The sequence below is a fragment of the Stegastes partitus genome, unplaced genomic scaffold (genome assembly GCF_000690725.1).
Source record: "Stegastes partitus isolate 25-593 unplaced genomic scaffold, Stegastes_partitus-1.0.2 Scaffold740, whole genome shotgun sequence".
NCBI classification, from domain to species: domain Eukaryota; kingdom Metazoa; phylum Chordata; class Actinopteri; family Pomacentridae; genus Stegastes; species Stegastes partitus.
This window is the reverse complement of record NW_007578471.1, coordinates 31,676-44,551: the sequence shown is the minus strand read 5'-3', so window position 1 is coordinate 44,551 and position 12,876 is coordinate 31,676. Positions and strand designations below refer to the sequence as shown.

At 39.8% G+C, this 12,876-nt stretch overlaps 1 protein-coding gene across 3 annotated transcripts in view; it reads left to right on the top strand.

Moving 5' to 3' along the window:
* The first annotated feature begins 1,283 nt into the window (after nt 1-1,283).
* dapp1 (dual adaptor of phosphotyrosine and 3-phosphoinositides) overlaps nt 1,284-12,876 on the top strand; it is a 40,601-nt gene continuing 29,008 nt past the window's right edge. Inside the window, exon 1 of one of the 3 annotated variants that reach the window (XM_008291366.1) lies at nt 1,284-1,596. In XM_008291366.1, coding sequence (XP_008289588.1) covers nt 1,538-1,596 — 59 coding nt within the window. In that variant the 5' untranslated portion in view covers nt 1,284-1,537. The remainder of the gene's footprint in view (nt 1,597-12,876) is intronic. The other 2 variants (XM_008291364.1, XM_008291365.1) reach the window with 2 other exon arrangements.

Sequence of the window (12,876 nt, the reverse complement as noted above, 5' to 3'; positions counted from 1 at the left end):
GTGTTTAGACTTCTAATGTCTGTGGATGAGTACACCCTGTACCCCCAGCTCTTGTTTTCCAGCATGGGATTGTTATACTACCATTGGAGTAAAGACTTGTGTGTTTTATTCTTTCTTTTTCATCTTATTGTTTTGGTCTGGAACAGGTGCATAATAAATTTCACTGCACGTCATACTATGTAAAATTGTGTGTGTGATAAATAAAGGCCTTGAATCTTCAGCTTTGAACAGAGCCTTCTCGGGCAGTTCATTTCAAGCTGTTCTCTCACCATTGTATTTACTTTGTCTATATAGTTTAAAACCTTTCAATAACAAGATTAATTTGCAATGAAACAAACCAAAACATTAACCAGAGCAGAAAACGCACATAATAAACAAAGTCTTGCATAGCCTAGTTTAGTTTGCTGGGTTACCGGGTTTTTTTTTAATTCTGTCTGCTCAGTCAGACCTTGACATAAACTCATATTTAGTGCCTCCGTACTCAGTAGAATAAACTTTCACTGGCACAACTTTAGCCGTGCTAGCTAAAATGTAACCAATGCAAGTCGTTAAAAGCTCTTCAGGGATATTATCCAAGATATTAAGAAATGTGTCCTGGATAACCGGTTACTGACTCTCAAAAAACAAAGGACACAGAAGGCAAATAAAGGGTTAATATACTCACCAAAAGCGCTGCCATTACCACTGGTTGTCACCATGACTGATGACCGTTGTCATCTGCGTTCACCCCTGCGCTTCACATGACCAGAAGAGCGCAATGTGATTGGCTGGGCTTTGGATCGACGTCAGCCAGAATCGATTGTTTATGTCTAAGTACCCAGATGTGACAAGTGAATTTTTTCACAGCGAATTTTGAAAAGTGAATTTTTTAAAGCAAATTTTGAACCTGTCAAATTTGACCTGTCGAATTTGAGCACTGTGGAATTTTCATGGCTTCGAATTTTTACACCTGAAATTTTGACTTATTGAAATTTAGATGGGCTAAATTCAGACAAAATAATTCACATACACAATTTCGATGGCAACAAAATTCAAAGTTAGAAATTCAACACCTTTTAAAATTCAAAATCGGATGAGCCTGATTTGCTTCCATAGAGGCCAGATTTGGCCCACGGCCCATGAGATGAGTATGGCTGCACTATATGGCTTTTAAGGGCTGCTGAGCTTTGTCACTATTTCCTTCTTCTGACAAGTCTCAAAGTGCATTTCCTCTTAGTCTCACTCACCGGATGTAGCATGTGGTTATAAGCACTCTGTCATTTCAACCAGCTTTATTCTACCTTCTGCTCTCTGTCCCTTTATCCCAATTCACTAAATATGAAGGAGGAGATTAGCAGAAATGGAAATGAGTGGAATGAAATAAGCCTATAATGTAGTGCAGCTACACCATTATGCTCTGAAGAATAGGCTGGCGAAGAGAGATTTATTTCCTCTTAGGCGTGCCTCATTGAAGCTGCCAGCTTTCACTTCTCTTTGCAGCTGTAGCACTATTCAGCGATCCTGAACACTGCTGAGGTGACTGAAAGCTCGTTGAGGGATGAGTTTCTCAAGTGATGCATCTACTGAGTATGTGAGTGACGAGTTAGAGACTTTGGGGTAAGACTGTTTGTGACTGCTGTGATGTGGCTTTCTTTTACATTTTACCTGTCAAAAACTGTAAGAATGTAGAGCCTCAAACATAAACTGTACGTATTTCCTAACTAAAATCTTGATATGATGTATTTCTTCACAAACATAGATGCTTTTTAGAGCACTGTTTAGAGACACAGTTCTGGTAAAACTGACATAAAGCAATAAGTAGCTTGCAGCTAAGTGACATAGTTCTCATCATGTTTCCAGCTGCTTTCTTTGCAATGTATTGTAGGCTTTGTGAAAGGAATTGCAAAATAGTTTAAATGTTTGAAACTGACTACATCTAGCTTTACACTAACTTTAAATAACATGATTGACTATTTGTTGAAAGTTACATTAAACGATTTGTCCCTGTGTCACCCTGAAACAGCAGCATCAAACAGCCAAGTTCCTCATCAGAGGGAACCATAGGCTGCTTCCGTGTATGTGCAACTCTACAGTCCAATCCAATAACATAGCTTAGCTGTGAAGTGTATGGAGTTTGTAATGTCAATTTTTACTTGAAACTTTCCCTGTGTTCTGCCCACTTATGTATATGGAGTAAATTTCAGATAATGGTGGAAGGTGGGGGGGTTGGTGTGAGGGGGATACATCCCATTAAAGGTGCAGTATAAAAATTTTTTTTAACATTATTGGATCATTAATATAGCAGCAGACAGCTGTTTTCTGACAGTAACAATGCTGTCAAAGAAAGTCCTGCAATAATTCTATAGTCAAAAGTGAAGAGTGAAAGGTTTTATCAGCGCAATGTGCATTTACCTAATCTTTGTTAAAGGTGGAGCTTTTAATTCTGATATAATCAGAATCAACTTTCTTGGCAAAGTTTGTACATGCAAACAAGGAATTTGACTCCAGTGAATCTTAACTTTCTGTGTACAGCAAAGTGGCAGGGTTACAAAGGTTGGTGGAGTATGTTTAAAATAGTGCTAGTATGGATAGGTGTGGGCTATTGCACAGTGGTCCCTGAGTGTCCTACCCTTTTTCCACCAAGAAGAACCAGGTGCTAGTTTGTTACTGGTACTAGTTTCAGTGCTTAGTTGGTTGAAATCTGGCACCTTCTAAGAATCTGTTTGTTTTTCCGTTGGCAAGGAGCCAAGTTAGCCCCACGCCATGCGTCACTGCATATGTAGCTGTTTACTGAACTATGCTGTGCCATACGGAAGTCTACACAGTGCTCCAACGTTTTGTTTTTGTTTTTTCCCCCAGTATGACCAATTTTCTTATTTAGTCGCACTTCCCACCTTGTCACAGGCAGAACATATGACTTGGTGAACATTTTCTTCTCGATAGACTATACAATTTACGGTGTTCCCCGAACGACTCACATAGCAGTATGTGGTAGCTGCTGTTGGTGGCTGCGGTGCCCAGACCGGTGTAAAACCAAAAGCAACTTCAAGAGTAAACTAGGGCGTTCTAATTTCAGATTTGTCCAAGATAAAACTGTCTATGAGTGGAATGAACAGCGCATGTAGATTTCACAAAAAGGCTACATTTCTAAGCATAAATACCGCAGTATACAGAAGTTATTGAAGTACTGTTTTCCACCACTGTGGCGCTACTGGTGGGACACCAGCTTTCAGTGTGCAACAACGTGTGCAAAACTTCCGTGTCCCGGGAGTCATTCCAATACATCTGCGAAAAGACCAGAGATGTCCTGGTGAAAAATGACACAAATCATCACTTGTGTGTCCCATTCATCAGTCTTGGTGGTCACGATAACCCCGCCCCCAGCCCCTGACATACTCGGTGCTTAGCTTTGTCCCAGCAAAGAGTTGGTGCTTGCTAAGCACCAGTTTTGAGAACCTGGAGCCGGTGCTTAGGCAGTGGAAACACAAAGAACTGGTGCTAAGTTAGGCTCTCGCTCCAAACTAGCACTTGAACCAGCTTGGTGGAAAAGGGGTACAGAGACCAGTTGAGTTTATCAGGTTACAGCCTAGGGGAAGAAACTGCCTCTGTGTCTGCTGGTTTTGGCATACAGTGCTCTGTAGTGCCTATGGGATAGGAGGAGTTAAAACAGTTTATGTGCGGCGTGTGAGGGGTCTGCAGAGATGTTAACTGCCCACTTCCTGACCCTGGACAGGTGCAAGTCCTGGGTGGAGGGCAGGTCGGCCCCAATTATCCTCTCTGGAGACCTGATTGTCCTTTGCAGTCTGTACCTGTCCTGTTTGTAGGCCAACCCAAACTAGACAGTGATGGAAGTGCAGAGGACAGATGGGATAATGGTGGTGTAGAAGGTGATCAGTAACTCCTGTGACAGGCTTTCACAGGAAGTACAACCTCTGCTGGGCCTTTTTCTGGACAGAGTCTAAGTGGGGAGTCCACTTCAGGCCCGGAAGATTGTGGATCAGTGGCGACTGCTCAATACAGGGCACAGGGGCGCTGCCCCACTACTAATGACCACATAAAAAGTAGTTCTCAAACACAATATTAAATTTTAATTAATTATAACAAAATAATAATAAAATTATTAATAACGTTCATATTCTTTTGCCATATTGACAATATTTGTATTATTAACAGATTCATAATTAGTCTTCACTGCGTGTTTGCTAATTTTCCACTTCCTGGATGCGGGGCACGGCCAAATTTTTTATTTATTTATTTATTTATTTTCCAAAATTTGTTTCTGTTTTCACGTCTTCACATACAAACAAACATGGCACCACAAAGTGTTACACCATATTTCTAAAACATACCATCCAGCTGTAAAATAAAATAAAAAGGAGCAAAAAAGAAAAAGAACACGGGGCATTGTGAAAAGCATCAAAACATGCTTTATTCTTCTAGGTTATAGTCATTCAAATTTTTTTGTTCAATCAGTTTTAGAGATCTGACATAAAACTTCAGCTCATTCAGTGGGTTTGGTTTTGAAAAAGCGACATTTCTGAATAAAATGTTTACCCATTACTAATAAGTTGTGAATACCATAATCAATTTTCCTATCATCTATGTTTATTCCAAACTGAATTTCTTTTATAGTTAAAGGACTAAATTGAATTCCCTTGAACTGAAGCCAGCCCTGAAAATCCAGCCAAAAACTCCATCATAGTAGAAAAAAAGAAAAGATGCTCCAAGTCCTCATTCTCAGTGTTGCAAAGCACACATTTTCCAGTACCCATTTTGAATTTCCGCTTTAAAAATTCATTAGTTGGGTAAATTTTATTTATAATTTTGAACTGAATTTCCTTAACTTTAAATGGGACCGGGAAAGAAAGATAATTGCATCCAATCTTTTTAATTTCTTCTTTGTTTAAGCCTTTAAGGATGTAATTTCTCTTTGCAGCAGTAGGAAAGCAGCATTTTAGTAAAGAACATCTTAAAAATTTGTTGCTACATTTGGGCTGATAGAAATCAATGCCGTCAATCCAAAGTTGTCTCAGCTTAGGGGAAACATTTGAATAATACATATCCTGTTTGACCATAGACTGAAGAGACAATGGAATAGCTTTTACCGTTTGATTGTATTTTTTCTTAGGACAATGAATATGAAATTTCTCACAGAACTCCAGATGCTGTAAAATATTTCCTTCATCATTTAGAAAGTGGGCAACAGCACATACACCTTTAGAAAACCATTCAGTAATAAAAACAGATTTTCTGTTGATTGTTAGATTAGATGAGATTGATACAACTTTATTGATCCCTTTGGTAAAAACCTCAGGGAAATTGTTATGTATCTGCTATTCCATACTGAAGAATTGTGTGGTGTAAAATTATGTTTGACGATTAATTTCCAGTAAAGCGAGACCTGTGTTAGGAGTGAGCTCCTAAATTACAGGAAGTGGACCCAATAAATGCGACAAGATAACCAGATAAAGGTACCAGACTCAAATCCCAACAACCTGTTGATGAAAATCTGAGAATTTCACTGGCAATTTGCTTAACTCAAAGTCACATTTTAGAAGAAAGTTAAGTCCTCCCATCTTATTAAAAATCAAGTTGGGTATGTAATCCTAAATAGAGTGGATATTGTTAAGCAAAGTTTTTAGCCATTTAAGTTTAATATACCATTCATACTATCAAAGTCTATGGCATTTCCTCCTCCATCCTCATAAAACTTAACCAAATCATCTTTGCCTATATAGTGACATTCCTCCAGATAAAATTAAAGTTCATGCTTTTAATTGCTTTGATCATCTTGTATGATATGGGTAAGGAATATGCCAGGTATATTGGTCTAGAGAGGCTATCCCTTTTTGGTCAATATTATTCGCCCAAAAACCAAGATATCTCTTTGTAACCATCTATTCAAAATCAATTTACATTTGTCGATATTATCCCAAACATTCACCTTATCTGAAGTATTTTTTTCCATAATTATAACTATCCCCAAATATTTAACCTCTTTCTTAACTTTTATGTTGTATAATAATTGCAGAGGATGTTTTTTTAGGGCAAGCAACTCGCATTTGTTCAAATTTAGTTGTAGACCAGAGGCCTTTGAAAAATTAGCAATTGTTTGCAGAACTAAGGGAATTTGGTCTTTATTTTTCAAAACAGGGTGGTATCGTCAACCAGCAGACTTATTATAATTTGCTTACCTATAATATCCCTAACCCTGCAATTTGACTGCTTTTAATTAAAATAGATAACAACTCTGCAACCATTATAGACAAGAGAGAACTCCCACAACCCTGGCGAATACCTCTTTTTATGTTGAATCTACTACATGTACCATGCCCCAAGGATACTGAACTGTTTATATCATCATAGAGCATACCCATAGTGTCCCTGAACTTTTCTTTAAAACCAAAATGAGCAAGTGTTTCTAAAATAAAAGGATGTTCTACCGAATCAAATGCTTTGTAAAAATCAAGGAATAGAATAAAACTGTCACCATCAATCAGCTCGCTATAATCAATCAAGTCCAAAGCAAGTCTTATGTTATTGTGAATAAGTCTGTCTTTGAGAAACCCCGATTGAGTCTCGCTAATTATGTCTGAAACTCCACGTTTAAGTCATGCTGCAATAGAACCAGAGAAAATTTTGTAGTCTGTATTTAACATTATGGGTCTTAGATTGTCTAGTTGTCTTTTGTCTTTTCCTGGTTTGGGAATTAATGTAATCAACCCTTGTTTCATGCTCGTCATCAGTTCTTTCATATTAATACATTCTAATAACGCTTTGAATAATATTTCTCTTATGTCTTCCCAAAAAAATTTGAAAAAGTTGACGGTTAGACCATGAGATTCTGGAGATATATTGAAAGTCATTCTTTGAATAGCGGCATCCAACTCCTATGTGTTAAGGTCAGATTCATAGAATTCATAGTGCACTACTTCATTTTGGGGAATTAAAGGAGAAACATTATCAAAAAAGTTGTGACAATCTGTTCATGAGGATAGTGTGGAGTATAATTCAGTAAAACTGAAAGACTTCATTTTCTACTAGTTTTAGGTCTTTACATTCCATTCCATCAAATAAAAGACAAGAGATACATTTTTTCTTCTGTCTACCTTTTTCTAAATTAAAGAAATATGAGGAGTTTTTTCTCCTGCTTCAATCCATTTTGCACGAGATCTCACAAAAGCTCCTTGTGCTTGCTTGAGATAAAGTTGATCTAATTTAGTTTGTAAACTCATAAGTCTATTTTTTTCTTCAGTAGTCATATTGTTTTTGCTGCAGCATTGATTTATTTCTTGTAGGAGATTACTCTCATAGTGTTTTTGTTTTCGATTTAAGCCTTTACTAAACTGAATACTAAATTGCCTAATTTTGAACTTACAAAAATCCCATTTGTTAATATATCCAACAATTGAGCCATTTTTAATTTTGTTTTAACAAGTTCTCTAACAATTTTACAATATTCTTCATTTTGTAGTAATTTAGCATTAAATTTCCAATAACTCCTTTTGTTTATTTTTCTAGTAGAATGTTCTAAATGTAACTCTATAAAACAATGATCTAAAAGAGGAGCACTTGAAATAACAGTCCTTGAAGTAAGACCTAATATTTTATCACTGCCTGTCGCGGGGTTCAACCAGCAACTTTCCCAAACTGGGACAAAACGATGGCGTAGACGTCAGCTGTGGTTTTAAATTTATTTCAGGCCTCTCCAAAGTGCGACAGTGACTAGAATATTTACAAAGTGCAACAAAGCAACAAAAGTGCAAAAACCCAATCGTAAAAATAAGCAAAGGAAAAGAAAAGAAAAACTCTATATACAGGTCTATATACACACACCAGCTCTCCTTTAACTCCACCTTCAAAAACTCAGACCAGCACTGTCACAATCACTGTCTCCGTCTCCAACTCCAGACTCCAACTACTCCCACAAAAACAGTCAGACCCAGAGCCCTTGGTTTTAAAGCCCAAGCCCCTCCCCCTGGGCGTACCCTTTACAGGTAAAAATACAAAAATTATATAAACATGTTTTCCTAAACAGTTTTCCCCCAGTTCACCCCTGCGATGGGAAACACAGAATTCTCATTCAGGGGACAGGGGTAGGGTTTCTCACCATAACCCATCGGCAATTCACATAATAATGTTCAAGGGAAAATAATAAAAAAGTTGCGCATCATGTGACCAGCAACTGCGCGGGCCCATACCATCTTAAGCCGGCTGATGGTATGGCCCGGGTTTGCCCGCCAAGCATTCCAGCCAGCTGCCTACTACTGCAATGGACGGTGAGTGTGTGTGAGTGTATGTGTGCGTGTATGGATGAGAGAGAGAAAGTATCGTTGTCAGTGTGCACCCTTGGTCACGATACTTAACAGCAGAAGTGAAATAGAATGAGGTGTGAGTCCAGGTTATTGTACAGTTTGTAACTGGATGTGCGTATGTGTGTCCTGTGTGTGTGTGTGTGTGTGTGTGTGTGTGTGTGTGTGTGTGTGCTACGCGGCGGCTGCGCCGCGTCGGCGTGTCGGCCCGCTAACCTCCGCCAGTGACGGCGTCGCTCCGTCACAATCTTGTTGCTCTTTTTTGTCACTTTGTGTTCATGTGTGTGTGTGTGTGTGTGCGCGCTACGCGGCGGCTGCGCCGCGTCGGCATGTCGGCCCGCTAACCTCCGCCAGTGACGGCGTCGCTCCGTCACAATCTTGTTGCTCTTTTTTGTCACTTTGTGTTCATGTGTGCTTCTTTTTGGCCATTTTGTGAATATTTTGTTTTAATAGATCTTGTTGCTCTTTTTTTTGTCACTTTGCTGCATTTTGTGTTCTGGTTTTTGTCGTTTTCTGTCTCTGTGTGCTAATACGTGTCTTTAACTTCTAAGTTTGATGATATCTGAGCCCTCCATCGTCCCAANTGTGTGTGTGTGTGTGTGTGTGTGTGTGTGTGTGTGTGTGCTACGCGGCGGCTGCGCCGCGTCGGCGTGTGCCGCGTCAGCATGCCGGCCCGCTGACCTCCGCTAGTGACGGCGTCGCTCCTCACATCATCCCCCTCCTCCTGGAGGTTGACGATGTGCGGCAACCAGTAGTCAATTCTAGACTTGCAACTACCATTGGGCTTGAACCATGAGAAGCATTGAAATCCTGGATTCAGTGTTCTCCAAATATCTGTCAAGTTATTGTTTGCCATAAAGTCATTAATTGCATTATTATACTGGGGTCTACCAACTCTTGAGGGTCATCTATCAAGCCATTCGTCAGGTGTCATGTTCCAGTCACCTCCCAACAAAATATAATCAGTGGGAAATCGAACTTTAAGCTCCAAACTAATATTAGTTATGTCGTGTAACATTGCTCTTGAATATTGTTGTTGTATCCATATACATTTAACACGATGAGAAACAAACCTTCCACTTTTGCCACAACTGTCAACCAGTGTCCCTCTGCATCAGTCCGATGTGTCTGGATTTCTCCAGGAAAGTTATTGAAGCATATCGCCACACCTCCCGATCTAGACGAGCCATGGCTAAACAGGATCTTATCACCCCAATGATTCGTCCAAAAAGATGTATCTGCATCTGAGGAATGAGTCTCTTGTAGAAATAAACAGTTAGATTTTTGTCCTTTACAAAAAAAAAATAAAGCTCTTCTTTTGACAATTTCTTTCAAGGACAAAACATTTAACATTTAATGAACCAAAAGAGAGTGCAACATTAAACATGAACTATGGCACACCTTTTAAAGTGAAAAAGTTTTTTGTCTGTAACTGTGTAGCTAACTTAAAATATTGATAGCTCCTGGACCACTCGTAGCTCCTGGACCGCTCGTAGATCCTCCACCTTTACGTCTTCTCATCTTTTCACCATTTATCCGTTGTCCTTTACACGGACTCCATGGATGTACGCATAAGGGGCCTCGGAAATAGGCCCTCTTTCCATTCTTTCTCGCCTGGTCAACAAGAAGCCATTGGCACTGATGCGCCTCCAGATATTCCTGTCATCATTTCTGCAAAACTGATGCCTTCTGTTTTGCACGTCTGCGACTCTTTGGTTCTTCTCCACACTTCTTCTTTCAGGTGTCTTTGTGAAAACAAAATGATAATCTGTTTGGTACGATTATCTTCTCTCTTTCCGAGCCTGTGCACGACATCCACTGCATTTTCCATCTTCGGCCACATCTCTGGAATAATCTTTTGTAGGAGTGGAATGGTGGTTGCTCTCAGATTTTCATCTTTCCACTCCTTCAATCCCCTCATTCGGAGGCACCATCTCATACTGTATCGTTCCAGATTATTGATTTTTTCTTTGAGCTCACTATTTTCTTTTAGCAAGCAATCATTGACCCTTTCCATTTCCAACATTTCATGTTTAGCACCTTCAAGCTCCTCCAAGTTAAACTGTACAGTCTTTGTCAAGTTAGCATCATGGCGGTGTTTTGTCTGTTCTGTTATCTAATATCATCTAGCTGTGTTTCCATGCCAGTCACACGTTTGCTCAGTTCCATTATTGCGTCAAGAATGGCATTGTTAGAAATTTGACCATCACCTTTCTCCACGTTTGGTTTAGATTTCTTTTCTGTCGGTTTCTCACTTGGGGTTGGGGTCGCAGAGTCCTCACCGCGGCCATGCTTTCAACAAAGCGACTCACTCGTCTGCCATCTTGGCACCTTTTTCCGGCGGCGGCCAAATGAGTGTATATAGCTCGAAAAACTGGAAAAGGCTGCTCACAGAGGTGAGCGACTTCAACCAAAAAGTAACAGAGAAGTTTTCTGAGCAGAAAGAGAGAAGAGACAATTTTTTGTTCAAATAGCTCCAGACTGCATTTGTGACCTTTTTTTTTGAGAGTGTGTGAATTGATGAGCATGATGATCATGAAGCTGTATTCGTGTCACCGTAGCCGGCACAGGAAGTTGCTATGTGGACCACAGTGGTAGAAAGTAGAACTTTTATGACTTTGGTGTAATGCAGTATTTACACTGAAAAATGAGGTCTTCTCATGAAAAATGGAGCGCATCTGGATTCGCTGTTTTTCCGCTCATAGAAAAAAATGTGTGTAGAATACATGTAACTCGGTTTAACCTTGGACAAATCTGACATGAGAACGCCCTAGTTTGTTGTTTTTAAAGTCATTTTTGGTTGCACACCTGTCAGAGCACACCACAGCTGCCAAGCAGCATCTACCACAGCCTCCTGGTGAATCGTAGAGTCTATCGATAGGAAAATGTTCAGAAAGTCATATGTTCTGCTTTTGACCAAGTGGGAGGTGCAACAAAATGAGAAAGTGGGTTGCACCGGTGCTACCAATGAAAAAGTTAGTCAGGAGCCCTGAATAGTGTTTTTTAATTATTTCTGTTGTGTGTTGTTTTGAGTTTGTACAGATCCTGTAAATATTGTGAGAGTCACTGTGACTTCGAAGTTGTTGTTTCCAAAGTGTTAATGTCTCATTTGTCATTTCATGCCTCTACAAGAGGTATGAGTGTCCATACTGCGAGAAAGTACATGTATCACCATTTTTCCAATAGAATACCAAGGTTTAGGTTGGTCACAACAGGCTCATGCTGTAATTCCTTTTGTGACATTAATGGTGGTTCCTCCTGGGAACGAGTGGGGTTCCCCATTCTGCATAGTGTCCAAGGTGGCAGTTTTATGATGGGAGTAGATCCAGAATTTAAACAAAAAACATTGCTTGTTACCTGGTGCGTACCCTTGCTTGGCATTCCAGAGAAAGTCAAGCGGTGTCCACTACAACTGCTATGTCATAGACCATAAACACAACAATACCATCAACAGGCAGGGGTCTATTTGCACATGAGTATGAAGTATGGCTTCATACAACCACTGAGTATTTTGTGGCAAACAAAATGATCACACACAGTGTTGTGATCTCAGTCAGCAGCAACGAATTATCTCCTTCTGTCCTTGGGTGTCATGCACATACTTGATTGATAATCATGGAGAAAGCCAAAAAAGAAAAGCGAGTTGTTTGTTTTTTCTTCTCAGAAAGCCTCAAGACCAATTAAATGTAAAAGTCCTGGGGTCCGTTTCACAAAGCAGATTTAGTGAAAACTCTGAGTCTGTTAACCCTGAATTGAGGGAAACTTTGAGTTTTCTGTTTCACAAAGGAAGATAACTCAAACCAGAGGAAGGTCACTTAAGACCTCGATCAGTTACTTCAGTAACAGACTCTATGAGCCTAGCCTGGTCGGGACCAGGTTTTTCTCAGTGAACCTCTAGTTTCTCTTTGTCTCCGCCCTCTTCAAGCCAAGCACGCCATCTGATTTCCTCATTCATTCATTCAGTCAGCAGGCAAGTTTTGGCATTGCCAAATTCTGCGATCTGTCAAAAATCATTTAAAAAATCAGAGTCAGTAGGCTATATTAGAAGTCCATAAGGCACAGGTGGTGAGTTTTTTCACTAACATGGCATGTCCTTTTGATAACGATCCCTAGGATGAAGGTGCAGCATTACTGCACAGACAATTAAATATTCATCAGGAGATGGTTATCAGACTGCCCATAGCTGTTCTAGCATTTCAAGTCAGTTATCTTTTTATGCAGTATCGTTTCGCGTCACAGTCCATCATCTACATACACAACCTAATCCGTCCTTATATGTGCAGCATTACCAACCATAGTCATGCTCTCACATCCCCACAGATATTGTGTGTTGTGCTGCGTTTCTTTGCAAATGAAAGTTTTTTGTACAATGTCTGAGATGCAGAGCACTTGAGTAAGGCAACTGTATGCAGGGCGGTCAGAGAAGTGTGCCTCACCCTGAAACGGCCTTCACCCATCTTTATCGTTTTCCCTGGACATAAACCTGTCAGAGCCATCAAGGAGGAGTTCCACAGGACTGCAGGTGAATGATGTAGAGATCTGTTAAATTCATTTTAAATTATATTGTTAATGACATTGTGCTGCA